At 38.1% G+C, this 23,421-nt stretch overlaps 1 protein-coding gene across 2 annotated transcripts in view; it reads right to left on the minus strand.

Annotated features, from left to right (window-relative positions):
- Nucleotides 1-8,399: 8,399 nt before the first annotated feature.
- Nucleotides 8,400-23,421, minus strand: part of Btc (betacellulin) — a 52,941-nt gene continuing 37,919 nt past the window's right edge. Inside the window, exons 3-6 of one of the 2 annotated variants that reach the window (XM_046458641.2) lie at nt 18,928-19,045; nt 13,147-13,293; nt 11,583-11,693; nt 8,400-10,340 (exon numbers count right to left, since the gene is read on the minus strand). In XM_046458641.2, coding sequence (XP_046314597.1) covers nt 11,585-11,693; nt 13,147-13,293; nt 18,928-19,045 — 374 coding nt within the window. In that variant the 3' untranslated portion in view covers nt 8,400-10,340; nt 11,583-11,584. The remainder of the gene's footprint in view (nt 10,341-11,582; nt 11,694-13,146; nt 13,294-18,927; nt 19,046-23,421) is intronic. The other variant, XM_046458650.2, reaches the window with a different exon arrangement.

Genomic DNA, 23,421 nt, shown 5'->3' on the forward strand with positions numbered 1-23,421 from the left:
AGGAGAGAGTAAGGAAGAAGTCAGCAGAAACCAAGAGAAAGTCCACCCCTTCTCTGAAAAGACAGGGGCATTCCGTGGGGGGAGCTGCTCTACCTTGAGATACCAGAAGGACTGGACGCAGCTGAGTGTGGAGGAGGAAAGAGCCAGGTGACAAGGATGTAATGATTAAAGGAAGAGGCTTGGAGCTTGGAGCGGGAAGCAGAGGGGCAGAGCCAGGGAGCTGAATCCCTCTGAAGGCCTGGAATGACCCAGTGTGCTCACATTTCTCGCTTCCTACTCTTTTTTTTTTTTTTTTTAGAATTTTTTTGAAATATTTTTATTTTATTTATTTAGTGCTGAGGATCGAACCCAGGGCCTTACACATGTGAGGCAAGCACTCTACCGCTGAGCCATAACCCCAGCCTCTTCCTTCCTATTCTTAACTGGAATAGTTTGGGAGTAGTCACAAAACCTCAGAGCAGAAACAGGTACGTCCCATAAATGTAGAACACACACTTGGTACATAGAAAAGTGGGTGCGGCAGCATCTGAAACAAGAATAAAAAGACAATTTCCTTGTCCTGGTCATAATCTGACCTCCTCGAGGTAGGCTCTAGGGAAACTCAAAACATCTCTACACAGCAGGGCTGCAGCAGGAAAAGGGTTAATTTGATTCCAGTTCACACCTCCTCAGAAGAAGCTAAAAACACACCCAAAAAATCAGAAAACATGAAAACTGTCAGCCAGGCAACCCAATACAAATACTTATTACCCCCTGCCTCATTCTACATAGAAAGATAACTTGTTGAGGATTTCACAGGCCCACTGTGGAGAAAAACAACTGCATTAATGCATTAACCCATATTGGGCACGTATTGCTACTAGAGATAACAGAAACGTGTTTCTCTTCCCTCCTAGGAGCAGGCAGGTTTTTGTGTTCCTACACTTAATAGAACTTTGGGGCAGAAAGCAGGTTATCAGATTTTGTTTTACCACTGAAGAGGGTAAGTTGCTAGAGGAATAAGAGACCAAACTGATGAAATCATCAGCAAGCTTTGCATCTTAAGTCTGTTCTGTTTGTATTGCCTAAAAGAAGAAAATGAAAGAAATGAATGTTGCGTGTGCAGGATGTCGAAAAAGTGAGAACAACACTATCAGCTGATTGCCAGGAATCAAGAAGACAGTCAGGCAAAAGGGGACTCAAACCTGGTGAAATGTGACCCCTCTAACACTTCGAGACCTCACCCATGCTCACTGGTGGGTGTCCAGAAGGATGGGCCAAGACTGGAAGCTTAAGAAAGGCTGTTCATGGCTGTCCATGCCAGAGGAGAGGAGGTGCTACAGAAGCTACCTTCTTAGAGCACACCTCCTGGCCTCAGCAGAGAAGATCCAACTCTAGTGGATAATGGTATGGCTCTGAGCCCTGAAGACCTCTTTTCTAGAGAAGGTCTTGTTCCAGGTTGGACAATTCAAAAGGGAGGAAGAAGCCTTTTCTTCTCTGAAATATAGTTGCATATATAGCCAACATAGGTCTGTTAACCCCTAGCTGTTCTCCATGGTCTTTTTCCACTCTATCCTGGTTTGCCTTCATAGAAGGCAAGGACCATAACAAACATAGTGCGTTTTTGAAACCCTTGCATCCATGTGTGCTGAGCACAAGGCAAACACTCTGTGAACATTGCATCCACAAACCAACTGCAATACAGCTCGTTTCCCTAGTGCTTCACATTTCTCGCTTCCTACTCTTTTTTTTTTTTTTTTAGAATTTTTTTGAAATATTTTTCCTGAGTGCCTACTGTATCACAAGTACTCTGCTATGGTTAGGACAACTATGTAAACTGTGTAGTCTAGTGCTAGGTGAGAAATCTGGGCACTGTGTTCAAAAATTAAGAATTTCAAGTGTCTGGCCATTCTAAGTACGAGGCCCTGTGTGCAACCAATTGTACACCCATGAAGCCAGCCCTGGCCAGGAGCTTTACTGAGCTCACCACCAGTGCATGGGTAGGTAGTATTATATCAAGTTTACAGATTAAGAAACTGAGGCTGCGCAAATTTATGTAATTTACCAGAAATCATATCGTTGGTAAGGAATGGAGTTCATATTAAAACTCAATTCAGGGCTGGGGTTGTGGCTCAGTGGCTTAGTGCTTGCCTTGCATATGTGAGGCACTGTGTTCTAGCCTCAGCACCACATAAAAATAAATAAGCAATAGCTAAACTGTGGAACCAACTTAGATGCCCTTCAGTTGATGAATGGATAACGATATGTATATTAATGTGGTATATATACACAATGAAATATTATTCAGCATTAAAAGAGAATAAAATCATAGCATTTGCAGGTAAATGGGTGGAGTTGGAGAATATAATGCTAAATGAAGGAAGCCAATCCCAAAAAAACAAATGCTGAATGTTTTCTCTGATATAAGGAGGTTGATTCATAATGGGATTGAGGGGGAGGAGCATGGGTGGATTAGATGAACTCTAGATAGAGCAAAGGGGAGGGAGGGAAAGGAGGGATCATGGGGGTAGGAAAGATGGTGGAATGAGATGGATCATTACTCTAAGTACATGTATGAAGATACGAATGATGTGACTTTACTTTGTGTATAATCAGAGATATGAAAATTTGTGCTCTATATGTGTAATATGAATTGTAATACATTCTGATGTCATACATAACAAATTAGAATTTAAAAAAAGAAAATCTAATTTTAAAATAAACAAAATAAAAATATTGTGTCCATGTATAACTTTTATATATATATATATATATATATATGTGTGTGTGTGTGTGTGTGTGTATACTCAATTCAAAGGTCTTTTAATTAAATCTCTAGAATATTGGTGAGGATTGCAAAAATGCAAAATTCCTTTGGTTCTAGTGGAGATTTTGTTAGTTTATGAAAAATTAATTAGAAATTCTGCTAAGTTTAGTCTCCTGTTGTCTTTGGTGAACAACCAGGGCTGGGATAAGAGTGACAAGAATGAGGCACTCACTTGCTCTGTCCCCTGATTTAAGGGGACACCAAAAACCTCAGGAACAAAAATAAATAATCAAACTTCATACAAAAATCTATGATGAACAAAATGTCAAAATTATAAATGAAAACAAGCTGGGATGACTTTTGCATTCTTTTGCAATGGGAACAGTCTATTTGCAATCCACCTGCAATTCCCTGTCCTGGGACCATTGGGTCCCTGCAGGACAGGTTTGTGAGGGTTGACAAAGGTGTGTGAACAGAGTGGTCAATGCAAAGTTTTACATACAACATGTTCTTTGATTATATAACTTTTTATTAATTTTTTTCTACTTGGTTCAAAATATAGGAGGATATTTCAAGGAGCATATAGAGGCACATACTCTTCCTTTTGCCTTCCGCTCTAATATGACTTGGCCCAGGGCTATTGACAATTAATTGTAACCTTGAATATCAATTTACATAATGTCCCTGATTTATGGTAGACTCCACATAGGATCAAATTGGTGACATACTCCCACCCTACCATAGGATTTCTATTTCAACCCACTAGGCAGAATACATTACATTTGAAAGCACATATTCCATTTGAATAACAAAATGTACATGTGTCTCATCATTATTATTTATATAAACGTTACATTAGAGCATCATCTTAGGTACCTTCTTTAAACCAGTAATAGTTGCCACTTTTCAAACAGTTCAAGACCTCTTACTTAAGCTGCCTGAACCTCAGGTTTATCATCTAGGTATAATCAAATGGCATGACAATTTGAATAACAAAGTGTCCTGCCCAAGTTATTTTTTAAACAAATAAAGAGACATCAAAAGTACCTAACTTACCTCTGCCTCAACAAAATTTTAAACATGATTGGGTCTTTGATCATTTTCAATGGGATTATTATATTTTTCTTAATTTTTCTCATTGGGTATGCTTAAGGAAGGAGTAAGAAAGAGAAGAAGGAAAAGTGTAGGGAGATAAATGGGTGCCTGAGCTGGAATTCCTCACCTAGAGGTGATGTGTTCCAATAGAAATAGAAACATTCCTTTCCGTAGAGATCATGAGTCCATAAAAACACAAGACTTTCCACTGTACCAGTGCAATGACTCCATTTCAAAGGGGAATTTGTCCTTTTCCATAAGTGATTAAAGAGCATCATTATCAGTAGCACCATCATTCCCTATTACCACTGATCTTAGTGATGATATCTAACATTAATTGGACTTGTACCTAGAGAGTACTTAAAATATTTCAGGTACCAGGCCAAGAAATTTATTGGCATAATCTCATTTAATCCTCTTAGCTCACCTTAAGTTATTTAAACTCTGTAGATGAAAACATTAATGGGTTAAGTAATTTTTCCCAGGGCTTCACAGTTAAGTAGCATATCTGAGATTGAAGCCCAGATCTGTCTGAATACACTATGTTCATAATGTTTGCATTGTGATAGTTCAGATATAAGTTCTCTCCAACCCTATGGCATTTATGTTATGATCAGGAAAATTGGTTTGGTAAAGAGTTCAGATATTTTGAAGTTCAGTTGTCATTAGGAGGCAGAGTAGTGGTGACACAATTCACAATAATAGATGATGATGATGATTTTTATTATTATTATTTTGGTACTAGGATTGAACCTAGGGTACTTAGCTACTGAGCCACATCCCCAGTCTTTTTCTTTTTATTTTGAGACAGGGTCATACTCAATTGCTTAGGACTTCGCTAAATAGCTGAGGCTGGCTTTGAACTTGTAATCCTCCTGTCTTAGACTCCAGAACCTCTGGGATAACAGGTGTGTGCTACTGTGCTTGGCAAGAATAGATTATCTTTACTTTAGAATAAGCAGATAAAAACCAATTAACCAGACATAAAACATTATGTAAATGATGTTTTTTAGTTACTAGCTCTGATCCTTTAAGTAAACAAAAATGTTCATAGGATATTACAGAAGAATATACGTAACATAGGTTCATTTTAATGTTTTCACATTGAATAATTTCAAAAAAATATTTTTCAAGAGCAAACCAGACACAAGTTCTTCGCCCCATTCTTACTATAAACCAAAACACTGAACATCTCTGTTAAGCTTGGATCACAGACTCTCAATATACTTTATTATTCTGCACACATCTTATAAGACTAATTATACTTGCCATAGCAAGAAATATTAAAGAGTTCTGTATCTGTAAAGATTTGGTGGGGTGTACTGGGGATTGAACCCTGGGGGGCTTAACTCTCAGCCACATCTCCAGCCCTTTTTATTTTGAGGCAGGCTCTCACTAAATAGCTTAGGACTTTGCTAAGTTACTGAGGTTGACTTTGAATTTGTGATCCTCCTGCCTCAGCCTCCTGAGTTCCTGGATTACAGGTTTGTGCCACTGTGCACAGATTGTGAAGAATTTTATTTGTTTGACTCTTTTTAAGTTTAATTAAATTTTATTTGTTTAACTAAGAAGAGAAGATGAAGAAAACAAGCCTCTTGAAGTACTTCTGTGGCATATTTATTATATTTAGCTTTGTAATTTAAACGTTAAGTGAGAATTTAAAAGCATGGAAGGAAAGCCCTTTAAATCATGTTTGGTTAACATGTCTTACAGAATACAAGTTCTGATAGAATTGTGGATTAAACATACTTCAAAATCCACATTTGGAAATTTCCAGAAACAACCTTAATTATTTTCCTTTTGAAAATAATTACTGATACAGTTTTTGGAATTCTGTAGTATAGATTGTTTCCTAATAAAGAATTTCAGACTACTCCAACCACCAAGAGTTGACAGGTCCTGGGGAAGAATGCGGAGCTTACAGAAGTGCCAACTAGATGTTATTATAATACACATTCCTAGGCTCCAGTAACACTTGCAAACAGGCAAGAGTGGACTATTCGCACATCATGTTCTGACATCGATGCTTAGCTGCCAAGGATGATCACATGCAAACAGGTTCCTTTGCAGAAAAAAAAAATGCTTGGAAGCATAGAGGATTCATTGAAGAAGAGCAGATGCCCAATGGCAGTGCCAATATTCATCAAGCATAGAAAAAAATATGTAAACAGACATTGTTGCATTAAAAAAGCATGACTATATTTTTCTGCTCTTAATATTCATTATTAAAATATGTAGATTACTCAGGATAAGGGAAATCTGCAAATCCTATCATATTCTTCTGTGAGAGCTCATCTTGAGTTTCATGATCCAGGATAATTCTTTAGGTTAAAAGTCCGTACCCGTGTTCTTTGGGTAACAGAACTTCTTGGAGAAGACTTATTTTAAATTCATGACATGAAAGATTGGATCCACTGGAAGAAAAGCTTTATGAGGTCAGAAAGCTGTTTTTTTTTCTTTTTAACTGTTTAAGGTAAATGGTATAGTCCCAGCCCCTAAGGTACTTGGTACAGAATAAATAATTTTGGAGGAATGAATGAAATGATATCACTGTTTTAATAATGAGATGCAGAATATAATAATAGGAAGAACTTTTTAAGTCATAGTTTGATCTTGAAGCCATGGGCACTGAAATATGTCCTTGATTTTCTTCACAAAATTTTGCACAATGCAGGTCTTATCTGAACAGCAGTTATTTGACTCAGAATTTTAATCTCTATTACATGATGGTCAATGAAATAGGATACAAAATGTGAAAGGCCTACATAATTTACTGCAGGAAAGAAATGAAAACCTGTCTTCTAACACAGGCCATCATTTAATCACATAAGATCATTCAAACCGGCAACATCTCACCTTGCAACTCACATGCCCACATACTCTCGCTTGCAGTGCCCAGGGCAGCCTGGAACAAGGAGTGAAGCTCTAGATTACTGCTCTCCCCCCACTGGTTCCCTATTGCTTTTAAAGGAATTCTGTAGAATCTGACAAGAATGCAAGAAATATTTGAGGTTTCTCAGAATTTAGGGCAGAGAGGATGATTTCTCAGAGCCAATCATCAACTTAGATGTCATTTCCTCCAGGAACTTTCTGGATTCTTTCCAAGCTGGCCACAGCATCTTGCTGACTGTTTCCATAATGCTTCCAGTTTCTCTAAAAGCATGTATATTAGTCAGGGTTTTCTGAAGACACAGAACTGGCAGGGTATGTACACAGATGTATGAGAGGGGATTTACTAGGGGAATTGACTCATGCAATTATTGTGTCTGAAGAGTTCACAGCAAGCCACATGCAGGCTGGAGATCCTGCATTGCCGGTAGCATGGCTCAACCCAAGACAAAGGCCTTAGAACCAGAGAAACCAGTGGTGTGTCTCCCATTCTAAGGCTGAGGGCTGGAGGCCACTGGTTTTATGTTCTGGAGTTCAAAGATTAGGTAGCCTGGAGTTCTGACATCCAAGGCAGCAGGAAAAGAAAACAAAAAGTCTATATCCCCTCTCAGAGCAGAGACCAGCTAACCTTCTGTATTTGCTCTCTCTGGGCCCCTGGCCAAGTAGATGGTATGATTCCCAACCACTCGTCTACTCCCAACTAGTCACTCAGACTCCCACGCTAATTTCCTCTGGAAACAGAAAATAATACTTTGCCAAGTTTCTAGGTATTCCTTAATTCAGTCAAGTTGACACTAAAAATAAACCACTCTAGCACTAAGTTTATATTGAGATTATCAGAGCAAACCGAACACCATCGCTCAGTTCAAAGCTTCTCAAAAATCCTTTCCTATTCCTCTTTAGCATTCCTCACAGTGGGTGGCACACCTGTAATACAGTGGTGCCCAATCAATGTTCACTCAATTCCCTGCTCCTTCTCCATAGTCTTCTGAATGTCTGGATGGAGAAAAATTCAGTGTTTTTGCTAGAAATATCCCTAATACAGTAGCAGGTACTCCTTAAAAATGATTATTCAAAATTCTGTTTCACAGAGGACACAATTACTGCATTAAAGGAAACTTCTCTGCAATCTTCCTTCAAAGCTCCTGAGTTGGTGAGGTTACTGAAACCTAAACAGACCTAGCTTAAGGCAAATGAGGAATTTATTACAAAGATACTAACATGCCTCATGGAGCTCACATGAGCTAAAATTCCACAGTATGTACAACCAGCATCTAACTCTGTCAGGAAAATTATATCTCAGCTCTGTTCTTTATTGATTTAGTCTTCTCTTTGCTGACCAGTGTCCTTTGTTTTTCTTGTTCAGATGAAGCAAAACATAACTGTCAAAGCTTCAGAATGCACATTGTTTTTACTCCAAGGACCCAAAACAGACTGATATTGAGTTCCTAACTCCCATGGGAATGACTAATTGTTCTGATTTGAATGAGTACCCACCTGAGACTGACCAAATACAGCTGGAGGTGGAGTTCAAAGATGGGGTCTGGGTATTGGGCAGACAGTCCCATGGGTGCCCAACACACTTCAAATAATGCTCACTTCTAAAGAAAACCCATTGTCTAACTTCACTATATAAATGCATTAATGAATAATTCTCTAAAGTATAAAGTTTTTAAAACAGTAATGTTCAAGTTTATTTCTATTAATATTCCATGCTATCAATAGAAATTTTCCAAGTAGAAATGTTTGCTTTGTTTTAAAAATAAATGTATTTCATTACATGATATTATTGACAGTTTACATAAACAAAGTCATTTAATATATGCAAAAATAATTATAAAACACATTTTTAAAAGACAGGAAAGTACTTGAAATTCATCTTGACATCAGAATTCCAAAACACACCTTTAAAATTTTTAGTATCAAAGTGGAATTCCCAAGCCTGAGTTGGCTTGAGAGATTTATTGGTCAGACAACCTTGGTTCAGTAAAGAAGATACATTTATAGAATTGTCTTGTGTTTTAATTCAATAAGGGACATTTTTCCCAAACTCTTTTAGTATCAAAGAAGACTGGGGAAGAAAGAGGGTATGAATGACCCCTTTGGAGACTTTTGAAAATGTAGCACATATAACATGAGCAAATTGAATGTAAGCATGTGTCAAGGACAAAAATTAAGTCAGAAGAAAAAAATCAATTGTGAACATTGTCAGTTGTTTGAATTGGCTCTTATCCATAGGTGAACTATTTCTGTGTAATACATAGTCTCTGCCTTCCCTCACTCAAAACACTAGAAAAAGATATACAATTTCAGCTTTTGTCTGAATTCTCTGCTTTACCTTGGCTTTCGGATTTACATTGTAAAGTAAAATTTAAAAAGATTCAGGAAAAGAAGCTACTTGGCTGACAGTCACAAAATGCAGAAATTTGGAGACATTTTTCATTGGTTTTTGTAAGTGATTCTCCTAATTAATGTAGGAAGTTCCATGTTCTACGGAATATTGACTCAATGTTGATTTCTACTATTTGGAATTTAATGCAGTCTTTAGTAAAGCTATCATGGAGTTGAAGGAGCATTTGCAAGATGGTAATAGATGCTACATTCATGCACCAAAATTCACCTGAGAGCATTCACAGATGCTGTTGCTTAGAAGGACACAGAATGAGGGGTGTGTTCATCACTAATGTCTTCCAGGGGTCTGCAGTGCTGTCACTGATATTGACAGCCTCTTCTGGTGCTTTATATTTTATTGAGCATAAATACTTTTTTCAGGGCTTAAAGAATGTCAGGAATTTACTCTTCCACCTCTATTCATTATTCTAACTATGGGGTAAATCTGTTTGTTTTAATAATGTAAGAATTTATTCATGTCATTGACACTTTATAAAGGAGCAAAGAAACATAGTAAAATTCAACTCCACAGAAAGCATGATGATAACAGCAACATTAGCTGGGAATCAGCCTTCTGTGTTCCTGCAGGAAAATGGCCTTGACATCTCAGAATCATAGCAAAATGCAGTGCAATATGAAATCTTATATCATTGAATGAGGTCACCGATGCAAAGTGACAAAAATGATCATTAAGAGCACCAACTTCAAATCTGGGTAAAGCTTGGTTCAAATCCAAGCTCCACCAATTCCTAACTCTAAATTTAGGTTAAATTTTTTAACTTCTTTTGGCTTCTTTCCACATCTGGGAAATAAGGATCTTATGTGTCTCACAGATTATTGAAAGGATTAAATAAAATAACATTTCAAATTCTTAGCACACAATAAGTATATGAAAATAGTAGCTTTATTAATTCAGTCCCTAAGATCTAAACTTCTTCCCACTTTTTTACGTAACTAATAATCCAGGTGACAAACTTATGTGAAAATTTATTCAAATTCCTTTCTTATTGTTGTTATCTACTCAGGTGTTTTTCTCCCCAATTATAGACTATAATAAAATTATTATTATTAAAAACAATAATAAACAACACAAACTGAAGATACAAATAAAAAGTAAATACAATATTTAAAATTCATTTCAACTAGCTGTTTTCCTGAGACATGTTCTGTCCATTTTCAAAGGAGCAAGGCTTTTTATAACTTGCCACCAGCCATCAGCCTGTGAAAATAAAGAAAATAAGAGCAGCCATTTAAAAAAAAAAATACACTATGTAATAATGACAATAATTACAAATATAAAGGTAGTATTTGTGGATTCAATTCACTAGGGTGGTCTTTGTATTAGATTAGTAGAACATTATAATTTCTCAACAGGCATTTATTGCATCCCATTGAGCATCTGGGATAGTCAGAGAAAGGAGATTCTTTGTACAGTTGAGAGGGCCATGGAAAGACTCCGCTCTCCTGCTGAAGGTGACTGAGAAAACCTGTGGCCCGATTGCTGCTGGTCTTTCCTGTGATCCAGAAGAACTGGCCAAGGATGAAGCCAACTCTTTGAACAGTGAGTGAAAGGGGAAAAATAATCTGTTTTCTTAGCGTGAGTCTCCAGTTTGACCAAGTGCAAAGCCTACCTTCCTCTGGGCTTCCATTCAAGTGAGTCAACACATGGCCTCAGTTTTAAGCCAGTCTGAGCCAGGTTTGATGTTATCCCACTAAAACTGTCTTGCTGAATTCTGCCAGTCCTGCTCCGTGTGCCCCCTGGCAGCTTTCTCTGTCTTGCTGCATATCCAGGGGGCTGGTCAGTACAGATTGCTCTCTGGATTCTGGTTGGACTCAGCTAATAGAAAGCGCCAGTGACAGATCTGAAGGCAGGAAGAAGTCTTGGATATTTAATTTGATGTTTCCTCTTCCATTGTTAAGGTCCCAGCAGTGGCTGTTCCTGCTGCATGGGTACTCCTCCAGCAAGCCTCTGGCTCTAGAGTAATTCTTACCCCAGCCTTACCAAGAAGGAGAAAAGCTCCCTGCCACCGCCAGACTCAGGCAGCCTCCACACCCCTTGGCGATCGATTTCAACCTGCCCTCACAGCCCCCTCCACAAAATTTCCTGGGATTATTCAAGTGGATTTGTGATTCCTACTGAAACCTGACTGATACATATAAAGGGCACTGGCATATGGTAAATGTTTAGTAAATATAAGTTAAAGATACCTCTTCCTTATGCCCCCCCAATGAGGAAGAAAACGTATAATCACTAAGACCAAGCAGAATTAGAATGCCTGTCTCTTTGAGTGGTAACATTCAGAAGAAAACTATGACAGAGTATTTTATTTGCCTTCAGGTTTTAAGGGGAAAAAAGAATCCAAATACTTTTAGGTGTTTTTAAAAATAATCAAATTCCAACCATTGATTATTTGACATCTCACCACTTATACATCACTGGAATAGTTTCCCATCTACTTACTCTTAAGCAATATTAGTCTCTTGAATATCTTCATTTATAGGAGTTATATCTTTATCCAGAGCTTCCATTTCTTCTTCCTTCTTCTTTCTTTTTCGGTGTTTCCGAAGAGGACTTAGAAAATAATATGTTAGAAATTAATATGGGCCTGTTAGTTCATGTGAACACAAAATGATTCAACAAAAGTGTATGGTTTTTTTTCTAGACTGTTAAAGGTGGGTAAGGTGCTTTTTTTCTTAAATATATTGGATTTTCTTTTAAACTACAATAGGCAACAGGATGGTTTGAGTATAGTTGTCTAAACAGGAAGAATATGGCTCATTAGTGTTGGTGGAGAATAGTTGGCACAAGAAAACTTTTCAGGGAGCATTATTTAGTGTATAGAGAAGAAACGGTAGAAACTTGGAACAGATATAAGAAAACAAGAGAGTGAACATAGCCTCTGAATTATTATTTAAACTTCTAGACAGTCCACCTTCCTGAAAGTACATTTCAAAATTCATGTTACAAAATAGGCTATTTCCAAGGTCTGCATAATTCTTTCTCTGCCCCAAACTTGGCATTATGAATATTTCTTCCTATCATAAAGTATATAAGCTCAAAAGTAGTTTTTCAATTTTATAATAGAAGGAATTCTACATATCAACTGATTTAATATTTTTGTTTCACAGAAAACTAAAGTTCAAAGGTATTAAGAAATTTGCCTGAAGTCTCAAAGATACACAATGACAGAACCAGGACAAAAAGTCAGACTCTGCTGCTGTTTTTCTCCCATGAACATTGTGAGGAAAGGAATCATGAGACATGCACTTTGAGAGGGGAACACAACACAGAAGTAGATGCAACCATTTAGGGAAGCTGGCTAGCTCCTCAAGACAAGAAGACAACACTTACACAGAACACCTTTTCACCATTCTATGTGGTGGTGCTGCTGTGGCTAAAAAAATACAATAAAATAAAATAATTCAGTGCTAAGTACAGTGGCACACACACCTGTAATTCCAATGACTCTGAACACTGAGGCAGGAGGATTGCAAATTCAAGGCCAACCTTGGCCATTTAGGGAGATCTTGTCTCAAAACAAAAATTAAAAAGGGCTGGGAATGTAGCTCACTGGTGGAGCACCCTTGGGTTCAGTCAATGCCCAGTATGAAACAAACAAACAAAAATCCTTACAGCAAGCCACTGTGCATCAAAGAAAAAGCATGCTGGTTCTTGACTCTCAAATTTGGGATTTAAAATGAAAAGTAAGGGAAAGAATGTAATCATTATTTAAAATAAATAATTACACATAAAATAAATAATTACACATATCTTAATGTGGCCAACCTAAAAATTTTAAAATAAAATTTGTTTCAAATTATAATACTTGTTTCCAATAAAATGATAAAAAATGTGTATCAGGGCTTCAATGTAAATAAATACTTCAATATTAATGATGGCAAGCATCAAAAATAGATTTATTTCAATTGAAGCAAAAGGGAAAGAGAAGGTAATAAAGAAGGAAGAAAAGAAGAAAAGTAAACAAAGAGCAAGATAATTAAAATTAAACTTAAAAAATACTTACTGACAGCATGTGCAGACACCAATGACTAAAATGATAAAAATGACCATAACTGCTATCAAACAAATCACCAAAATCTGTCCTCTATCTCCTCTTAGGTAAAACAAGTCAACTCTCTCACACCTTGCCCCAGTGTAGCCTTCATTGCAGCTGTCAAGATAAAACAAGAGGGTGACAAGGTAAAAATGCAAGACTTAGGAGTCTCCCCTTCTTCTTTGAAGAAACTAATATTGTTTTCATTACTTGAAATTCATAAGAACACAGTTCTTTAAAAAAATAAGAATAAAAAGTTGTCCTCCACTGTGTTCATGAGTAATTCTAACTTCTTCCCTTTACTGAAACCCTGTCACTTGAACATGATTAACATGTCTCATATACATAAGCAAAGATACTTGTGATTAGGACTTGTTTTTGAAGTTTTAATCTCTGCGTTTGGAGAAGTAGGAGATGATAAAATTCCCTCCATAGTATTCACTGTGCTTAAAAACCTCATAACAAGGAATTTTTAAAAATCCCCAGGATTTCCCATTTCATCCAAGGGCAATATTCATAATAGTTTCAGTGTGCCAAAGCACTCTTTAAAACAATTTTAAAATTACATTGTTTCATACAATCAAAGTGTGAAAGCTCCGAACCCAGGGTCCAAAAAAAGAAAGTTCCATACATACTACTTCTACAGAATCTCTCCTTCTCTCCGCCCCCTGTCCTCTCCTCCTCTTCCTCCCCCTCCCCCTCCCCCTCCCCCTCCCCCTCCTCCTCCTCTTCTGTCTCTTCCTCCTCTTCTTCTTCTTCTTGTCTTTCTCTCTCTCTCTCTCTCTCTCCCTCTCTCCCTCCCTCCCTCCCTCCTTCCATCCCTCCGTCTCTTTCTCTCTCTCCCCTATACTTCAATTCTAGTGTTACTACTTGGGAGGTGTAGATCAGGGAATATTCTTCTATTACTCCTTATTTATTTATTTATTTTTTGAGGTGGGGACCAGGGATTGAGTTCAGGGGCACTTAATCATTAAACCACATCCCCAGCCCTATTTTTTTTGTTGTTTGTTTTTCATTTAGAGACAGAGTCTCACTGAGTTGCTTAGGGCCTTGCTAAATTGCTGAGACTGGCTTTGAACTCACAATCCTCCTGTCTCAGCCTCCCAAGCTACTGGGATTACAGGCATGTGCCACTGCACCCAGCTTCTTCTTTACTCTTGCATTCACCATCTCCCCAACTACTTCTCCCCTCCCAAAAAACACAACATGGCCTGTCCTGTCCTGTTCCTTCATCTGGTTTTCTGTGGCCATGGTTCCAGATCTGTTCACCATTCCTTCCCCTCCCAGAGTGGCCTCCTTTTATTCCATGGCCTTCTTAAAGTGGAATAACCAAAGTCAACTAGCTCTCTAAGTGGGGCTAGCCCCCTTCAATCTTGCAAGTCTCTATCAATATAATCTTCATATGGTGTCAACTCAGCAAATGCACTAAGTCTGAGGTGACAGTTATGAATCTTTTACCCAGCTGGGACTCGACTAAGCAACATTAGATGAGAAACAGCTCAGTGATTTGTGGGTTACCCATAGAATTCTCTGACTTGTGACAGAGACTTAAAAATTACATAGAAATTTGTCTAAGGACATTTGAACCAAACTTATCTGTTGTAATATCAGTACCTTTCCATTAATAAATATTTCACCTTTATTCTCAGGTGCATTGGAACACAATATGAAGAATTACTTAAGTGTCAAAAAGATTAACTTCTGCACCTTGAAAAGATTTCTGTGCAACTTAAATTTTCCTTAAGAAAGGATTTATTGCCAAGGTATTCTAGAGCCTATGCTTGACAAGAGCTGAGGCAGTTAATTCCTGCAAAGCCTGTATTTCTCAAGTAAAGAGATCCCTTAATGCCAATCTTGTAACTGATACAGTGTTTCCAAATAAAACAAAAACACAAGCTCAGAAACAACCATTGATTGAAAGTTAAACTATGATGCAAGCAAAGGAGAAATATGTAATGTCACCTATGGCTGAAGGACGTAAAATTAGTGGGGGAGAATGGCCTCCTGCAGGATAGGTAGGTGACTTTACTCCAAGGTCCAAATACAAGGACAGCACTTAGAAATATCTTGAAATATCAAAAATATGTAGCACATAGGATTGAAAAGGTGTGGAAATTTCACTTTCATTTGCATGTAAGAGGAAGTTTTTAGTTTGAAGAATGTAATTAAATTTTGCAAATATGTATAGTCTCTTCCCAGTTAAATATTTCTTTAATAAATTTACTAAATATGGCATGTTTGTTTGTTTGTTTGTTTGTTGGTACCAGGGATTGAACTCAGAGGCACTTGAACACTAAGCCACATCCCCAGCCCTATTTTGTATTGTATTTAGAGACAGGGTCTCACTGAGTTGCTTAGTGCCTCGCCATTGCTGAGGCTGGCTTTTAAACTCACGATCCTCCTGCCTCAGCCTCCCAAGCCACGGGGATTACAGGCGTGTGCCCTCATCCTCGGTAAATATGGCATTTTAAAACAATAATCTTGCCTATAAAAGGCCCAACAATGACTTCCTTATCTATTACAATGTTTTTCTAATTATGAGCTCTGGGTTCAGTGGCTGAACAAGCTTGAACTGAATTTCTCAGTAAGTAGTGCTTCAGTATGTTGTAAGCCAATGAAGCCATGCTGGAAGGTCAAACCTTAACATACTTATAATTGCTCTCGTATCATATCAGTCTTCAGCTGACCAGTGACCTATTAGCTGATGGTCATTTTTAGCAAGAGTATTTCCCATATGGGAGGGGAAGAAGCCAAGGGAGCAAGATCTTAATGTTTACTAAGTCATGAATAAATGTTTATCAAATAAACACCTTATAAAATAAAATTGGAAAACTGAGAATAATTTTTAAAGATTCCACAACTCTCCAGAGGGACTGTAAAACCAGGCTTAGGGGGTCACTGTTCTGAAATAATCACCAGACACTGTTCCAAGAGATTGACAAAGTACGTACTAAGTCCATCATTATAACAAGCTCTGAAGTAGGGGTCATTATCAACCCCCTTCTGCAGGTGAAGAAACAGAGGTGCAGAATCACTGAGTGAGTGGGACTGTGATTCCAACACAGGCAGTTGGGCTGCCAAGCTTATGGCCTCAGCAGCATGTAAATTAACTGTGCCGCATTCATAAATGAAAATTATATATCTGGAAACAAATTATCCACATTCCAGGAAAATATGGAGAAACTAATAGGGCATTTGAATTATTTGAAACACAACTTGGTTTTTTTTTGTGCATGTAAAAACTAGAGTCCATGATCTATGTCTATGATCACAAGTGAAAGGAGATATTTCTGGTTTCCCAAGATGATGCTGTCACCAATGCTAAGACCGTTTTTGTCTGAATTCATGCTATACCAAACCATGAAAGGTCAGTCCTAGGTTGGATATCTGTCCACTCATCTCAATGATTACGGAACGTTGACTCCGCAATGTAGGAAACCACATAAGTGATTTTATGTATATTACTTGGCTTAATCTTCAACCCTTGAGAGGAAGGTATTTTTATCCCTTTTAATAAAAACTGAGGGGCTGGGGGGTGACTCAGTGGTACAGCACTTGCCTAGCATGTGTGAGGCACTGGGTTCGATCCTTAGTACCACATAAAAATAAATAAATAAAGGTATTCTCTCTCTCTCTCTCTCTATTCTCTCTCTCTCTCTCTCTATATATATATATATATATATATGTGTGTGTGTGTGTGTGTGTGTGTGTGTGTGTGTGTGTAAACGTATATATGTATATATGTGTGTATATATACATATTTATATTTATCTATTTATTTATATAAAATAAAAACCAAGGTTTAGGAAAGGTAATTGACCCACTGTTTACATTGCTAATAATGGTTAAAAAACAAAATCTCACCTTAGGTCTATCTGACTCTAAAATCTGTCCCCTAACCTGGTGCTCTTCTGCCTCCCATTGGTTCTGTATCATTCTACTCTAAGAAGAGCTTCTGGTTCTGATTGAGGCCTTGGTTTTGAAATTTAGCATAGCATTAGATGGGCTCAGGTAGAGACACGTATTCATTCCTTCATCAGTCATTTTTTGCACACCTATTAAATTTTAGGCTCCATGCTTACCACTGGAACACGAAAGTGAGTAAGCCACAAGCCCCGTTCTCTAGGAATTCATAGCCACAGAGAGGTCATTCAAAGTCACTGACAGCTATGCTCTAGTGGATAAGTGCCTCCATTGAAGTGTGACTAAATGGCAGAGGAAGGGCATCTACTTGACACCTGGCTATGTGCCTGGGAAGGAGGAAGTCAGTGAGGAGGTCCAGGAGGAGCTGGCATTTGAGTTGTATCTTAAACCATCATCAGGAATAAGCTCTCAAGCCTATGGGAAGAACTTGTATAATAAACCATGACTAGGGAGGTAGGACTTTAGGGGAACATTTGGGAATATGGTGAGAAGTATAGCCAGAAGTTAAGTCAGAATCAGAGGAGCCATAGAGGTCAAGGAAATATGTTTTAGCCTCAAAGTGAGTGGGACGAGCTGTGTGTTGATCCTAGGAAAGTAAATGACATATGGGGATTTTCATTTTAGAAAACAGCAATATTAAAAAAACAATAAATCTGCAGACATAGGGATAAGTTAGAAAAATGTTCTGGGTTAAAGGACATTGATATTTTAAAAACCCAATGTATGCCTCCAAGCCAGTAAATAATGAAATGAAATTTCAAAGAGTCAGCTCTGCCCTTCTTAGCACACCTCCAACACACTTTCCTTAATATTTTGCATTAGCAATTTTTATCCTTGCTAAGGATTATTCATGCATATTTCTTTTTAAAATTGAACATAATTATAATTAATTTTTTGATTAGAATGTTTCTTTTTCATTATTTTTAATTTTTATGTGTTTTAATTTGTTATACATGACAATAGGACACATTTATGGACTCTGATATATCATACATAGATGGGGGAATCATTTCTCATTTTTCTGATGCTATATCCATGACCTTTAAACTCGCCTACAAAATCAGAATCACTATTCTGAGATTCTTATGGAAAAAACAAAAACTCTGTACTGGGAAAACTGTGAAAAATAACAAACACTCTGTGAACTTCAGGTCCAAATTAGAAAGAATCACTATAAAGAAAATATCCCAGACAGCACTTCAGAGGGATACCTCATTAGAAGAAAATGAATATTTAAAAGATGCAAAAACTTTTGCATGTGCTTAGACTCTTAAATTTCCTAAAAGTTGGAAAGAGAGCTCCTCTCCCAGTCCCCAACTGTACTTAACCCTGCTTTGCTGATATCTATTTATAAATAAGACTGACTTCTTCACACTTAACTGACACCTTGCAAACGGAGCTTTTAATTTGGCAGGAATTCCTTCATATTTACATTAACTACAAACCACCTAACACATGCCAGAAGGATCTGTTTCCATCTGAACCACCCAGGAGATTATTTGAGCTGAAAAGCATCCTAACACTGGACAGAATCAGTTTTGCTTGCGCAAGGGAGCAGAGGACACTGCCCAGCCTGGAAGCAGATCTGCGCTCTCACACGCTCATATTTCAGGAGGAAAGTCTGTGTCAGTCTCTCCATAAGTGGCTGCCTAGAGGGCCCTAAACAAGTGGCTGAGGGCAGGACCAGGCGGAACCGTGTCTGCACAGATGGCATGGTTAGCTCAGACTTTCCAGCCCTGTCAAGCCCCAGGCTGTGCAGCCCTTTCTGTACCCCAGGTGCAGCTTGTTCTGCACCCCTTTGCTTGCTGGCTACAGAGCTTCACTTACACACAGGAGGGTGTCTGCTCAGCCACCACGAAGCGGCATCTCCCTTTGATGCAGTAATGCTTGTATTGCTTGGGGCACCGAGAGAAGTGGCCTTTCCGCCTTGATTGTGTGGTGGTAGCTGGAAAACAAGAAAAAGTTCATTTGTAAATTGAATTTTATTCTCATCTCATTGCTGATGTTTCTGGAGAATATGTTCCAAACTCTCATTTGCCCTGTCCACACTGGGATAAAAACTTTTGCAGCCCTCAAACAGCACTAGAGATTGGGTAATAGGGATTGTGGTTGGAATTTTCATATTGTAGTTAAGACTTGTGTCCAACCTGTCTATCAGAAACGTTGGTATCTTCAGTGGGTAAAAGAGAGATACGATAATAAAGAAGGCTTTCTTGTCATGAATGTTTTGAGAACCGCACTATAGAAAGGAGTTGGTTGCTTGGTTTCTGTTTTTGTTGCTGCTGAGCTGGGTTGTTTTTTTTTTTTTTTTTTTTAAACTGAAACACATAGTGTTTACTGACTCTGATATATTTATTTTTCATATATCATCTATTGAACAATCACGACAGCCTTATAAGGTGAGAACCATGCAAATCCTAACTTATAGGTGATCAAAGCACAATACAGATTAAGATTAAGTCACTGTCCGAGATCACGGTTAAGAGTGATAGAAATGGGACACAGCCCAGGCTGTCTTGCCCCAGAGCTCATGCTCTTGACCACTACCCTCCTGCACTGTCAAGCCAGCTTGCTCAGCAGGTGTCCTCCACTCTCAGCCTGGGGCATCCAGAGGTCATGCTTGCCTCAGTGGGAGTGTGTGCCACTCATTGGGCCCATGGAGGCTTTCTCTGAAGGAGGAAGAAAATACTGGATGCTTCCTGTCCTGGATTTCAATCCTGCACTGACCTGCCTGATTTTTCAACTAAAAATACTAATATGTAACAATCCCCCTATCCCTCACATGTAAAGTTTCAGTACATATTGACTGTCCAGAAAAACAGTATAGAAATAACTCACTAGCTGTTTCATCTGTTGGTTCCCAATTAACATCTGCTTACACCAAGAGAAAATAATACACAAGCCAGATCCAACACAGGATCAAACTGTCCAAGTTCACAGGATGACCAACAGCTTGAAGGAGTCAGACATCTGAAGACCATTCAGGGTTCACTTCAGAAGGACATTTCACACTAGGTTTGATAAGGCACCTGGCATCCCAGTGACATTTAATCATTCTTTTATTTAGTGGCAATGACTACCAGACTTCTTAATATATGAAATCAATACATGTAATTACACAGGACCACGAGAAATAAGAATTTCAAATGACTTTGAATCACCTATATGCTGCAAATTTTTGTGATGTTCAAACACAGTACAGTCATCCCTTAGTATCTATCAGGTATTGGTTCCAGGACCCCGGGCAGATACCAAAATCTAAGGATGTTTAAACCCATTATATAAAATGGTGTAGTATATGTACACATATGCTCTATCCCCTCATATATTTAAAAATATCTCCAGATTAATATCTAATATCTAATCTAATATAAATGTAATATCTAGTATAAATGCATTGTAAATAGTTGTTATAGTGTGTTAGAAAATAATGACAAGAAAAAAAGTCTTGTCAAGACAGAAACAATTTATGCAGGGTATTTTTAATCCACGGTTGACTGAATCTGTGGATGAGGAACCCACAGATACAGAAGGCTGCCTGCTCAGAGTTTCAGGGGATGGCAGAATGTTGCTGAAGAACTGGCTGACCTGGTTTTGTTTGTTGACTTGGTTACCACCCAACTGCTGCTTGTGCCAGATATTTGCTCCCATGAACGTTAGTCCATGGGAATCTTATCAGAAGGACTGAAAATTCTAGAAATAACTGCACAGTGTGTCAAAGGCAAATAAGTCATTTTGACAAATAACTTGATAAGTGAACTTCCATCCATTAAATGCTTTCTAACACTATAAAGAGGAACTGGAAAAATAAATAAAGGATGTCCTACCTAGCCATCTTAATTGGTGCAATACAGGAAATTAAAAACAATGCAATCAACCAAAAAACCACCATTGTAATTGCATAAGCAACTGTAGTACACTGGAAATGATGGAAAGAACACTGGATTAGCTGAAGGAAAAATTGTGTTTACTTCTCAATTCTGCCTTTCACTAGCTGCAATTAAAATGTCTGACTTTCAGTGACCTGATTTATAAATTAAGGATGATAACTGCTATCTTAAAGAGCTATTAAAAGATAATATGCTATGTGTGTGTATAATTACATATATCATATATATGTATATAGATAGATAGATATTCATATATATGTGGAAGTACCTAATGGAGTTTCTAAAACATTGAATCCCCAGCAATGAGGTGTTTCTAGAAGACTGAAAATATTGGTAATCTTAAGAAAAATCTTATGTAACCATTTGCTTTCCTAATCAGAGAAAATTTTCTATAAAGTATAGATTTTAGGAGGCAGTAAGCAATTGATTTAGTTAAGAAGAATGTTAAGAGCAAAGAAAGTCACAGAATCAGGAATACGCAGGTTGAATACCACGGGTAGAAGGCAGAGGTAATTGAAATGGAAGGGTCCTGAAGGGGAGGAGCCCAGAACAGCTGTGAATAGATTTAGAGACCTGGATGTCAGCAGGCTGAAATGAAATACAGGGTGAGAGAGAGCTGAAGATGGTTCTTATGAATTAAATTAAATTAATTTTGAAAAAAATACTTTAAACTATAAAGTGTTCTATTGATGCATCAGATAAGTCAGTGAAGAGTGGATGAGAGCAAGAAGATAGAGGGGGCTAGAACACCAGGGCATGCCTGAGCCAGGCAGACAAGTGTGATACAGGCCTGGAACATGGCAATGGAGGGCAAAGAAATGAATTCAAGAAGCAGCAAGACTTACAGACAGATCTGGCCTGCTGCAGAAAGGCTTCTTTGATTGGCCAGGCATACTTGCCTTTAAGTATAAGCCATTTGGCTCTGTATCCCAAACTTTACTGATGCTGCTAGTTGCTGTGCCCCTTTAAATGCACCCAATTTTTTAATAAACACCACACAGAGTATAATTCCAAAAGCAAATTAACCAGCAGCTGCTGGATGCAGTGATTTGATCAGTCTCGGCCCATCCAAGCAGCACAGATCCATGCCAGCAACATGGTTGCCAGGTCCTGTTTTGATCACTCACAGAACTCCCTCCTTTGCCAAAGAAGCATGCTCTGAAGTATTCCCAGCATTATTTGAATTTAAAACCTTTCCATGCCACCAGGCAGAAAATGTCCAGTGATTTCTCTATGGAACTTTCAAACCTGAAAGAAAAACAAATCATTAATACTGCATCTAAAACCAAACCAGACCAAACCCAAATGGGATCCTTTTTTCCTCTCCTGGAAATGAGAAAGTTGATCAGCCTTCTCCCTTAAGAACTGCACCTAAAATTCCAGTTGCTCCTCATCAGAATACATCAAGGTCATGCTAACTGAGAATTGAGCAACTGTGAAGCCAAATGTTTTCTGCTTATCATGAGACCTGATGATAGAGACACAGGAGTGCAAAACCAGTCCTTTCATTCCAGAATATTCATTGAGAAGAAGGAAAAGTTACTTCTATGACAAAATAATGATTATTTTTGGGGGGTGGTGGTGGTGGTTACTGGGGATTTTACTCAGGGGCACTCGACCACTGAGCCACATCCCCCGCCCTAGTTTTTGTATTTTATTTAGAGACAGGGTCTCACTGAATTGCTTAGTGCCTCGCTTTTACTGAAGCTGGCTTTGAACTTGCAATCCTCCTGTCTCAGCCTCCCAAGCCACTGGGATTTTAGGCATGGGCCACCACACCCAGCCAAGTGTTACTTTTATTCTTGAAAACTCAAGGAAAACTCCTATGACCTTGGGATGGTGAAACATAATTGGTGATTTTTCTTTCCACCTTACCTTGCCCTTTCCAACACACATTCCCTAAACTGATGCGTTCCCCTTGGGAGTGAGATGATGCTTCAAATTTTCACTGAAACCTATATTTACGGTTTGGCTAGTCCACAATGAAACCCGAAGAGTACTACAGGTGATGGATTGCAGTCTCTTCATCATACAATATTTTCCAAAGATTCTAAAGCAATTAAAACAAGCATTAGGGTTACTGCAGGTTGATATAAATAAAAATCTGACTTTAAGAGTTTGCAAAAAGAATCAGAAGTAAGGACATTTTTTTTTTTTAAATCAGAGAAGTGGTCATCTTCCTTGGGTCTATGAATAGTGAGATGAGCTGTAATAGATCCCCTTGGGCTAAGCCAACATGGAAGAATATAGAAGACCCCCAAGTGACTTATTTCCAATATGGAATTTTCCTCAATTTGATGGATGTTTGATTAAATATAGCATGATTTCTTTGTCCTTCTGTGTATGATTCTAATTCTTATAAGGAAAGAAGATTTGTGACACCTTTGTGACTAAAACTCTTTAGAACAAATACATTAGGTCTATTTTTTCC

This window comes from Marmota monax, unplaced genomic scaffold (genome assembly GCF_021218885.2).
Source record: "Marmota monax isolate L192 unplaced genomic scaffold, Marmota_monax_Labrador192_F-V1.1 WCK01_AAM20220418_F8-fsc00112, whole genome shotgun sequence".
In the NCBI taxonomy this organism is placed as follows: Eukaryota; Metazoa; Chordata; class Mammalia; order Rodentia; family Sciuridae; genus Marmota; species Marmota monax.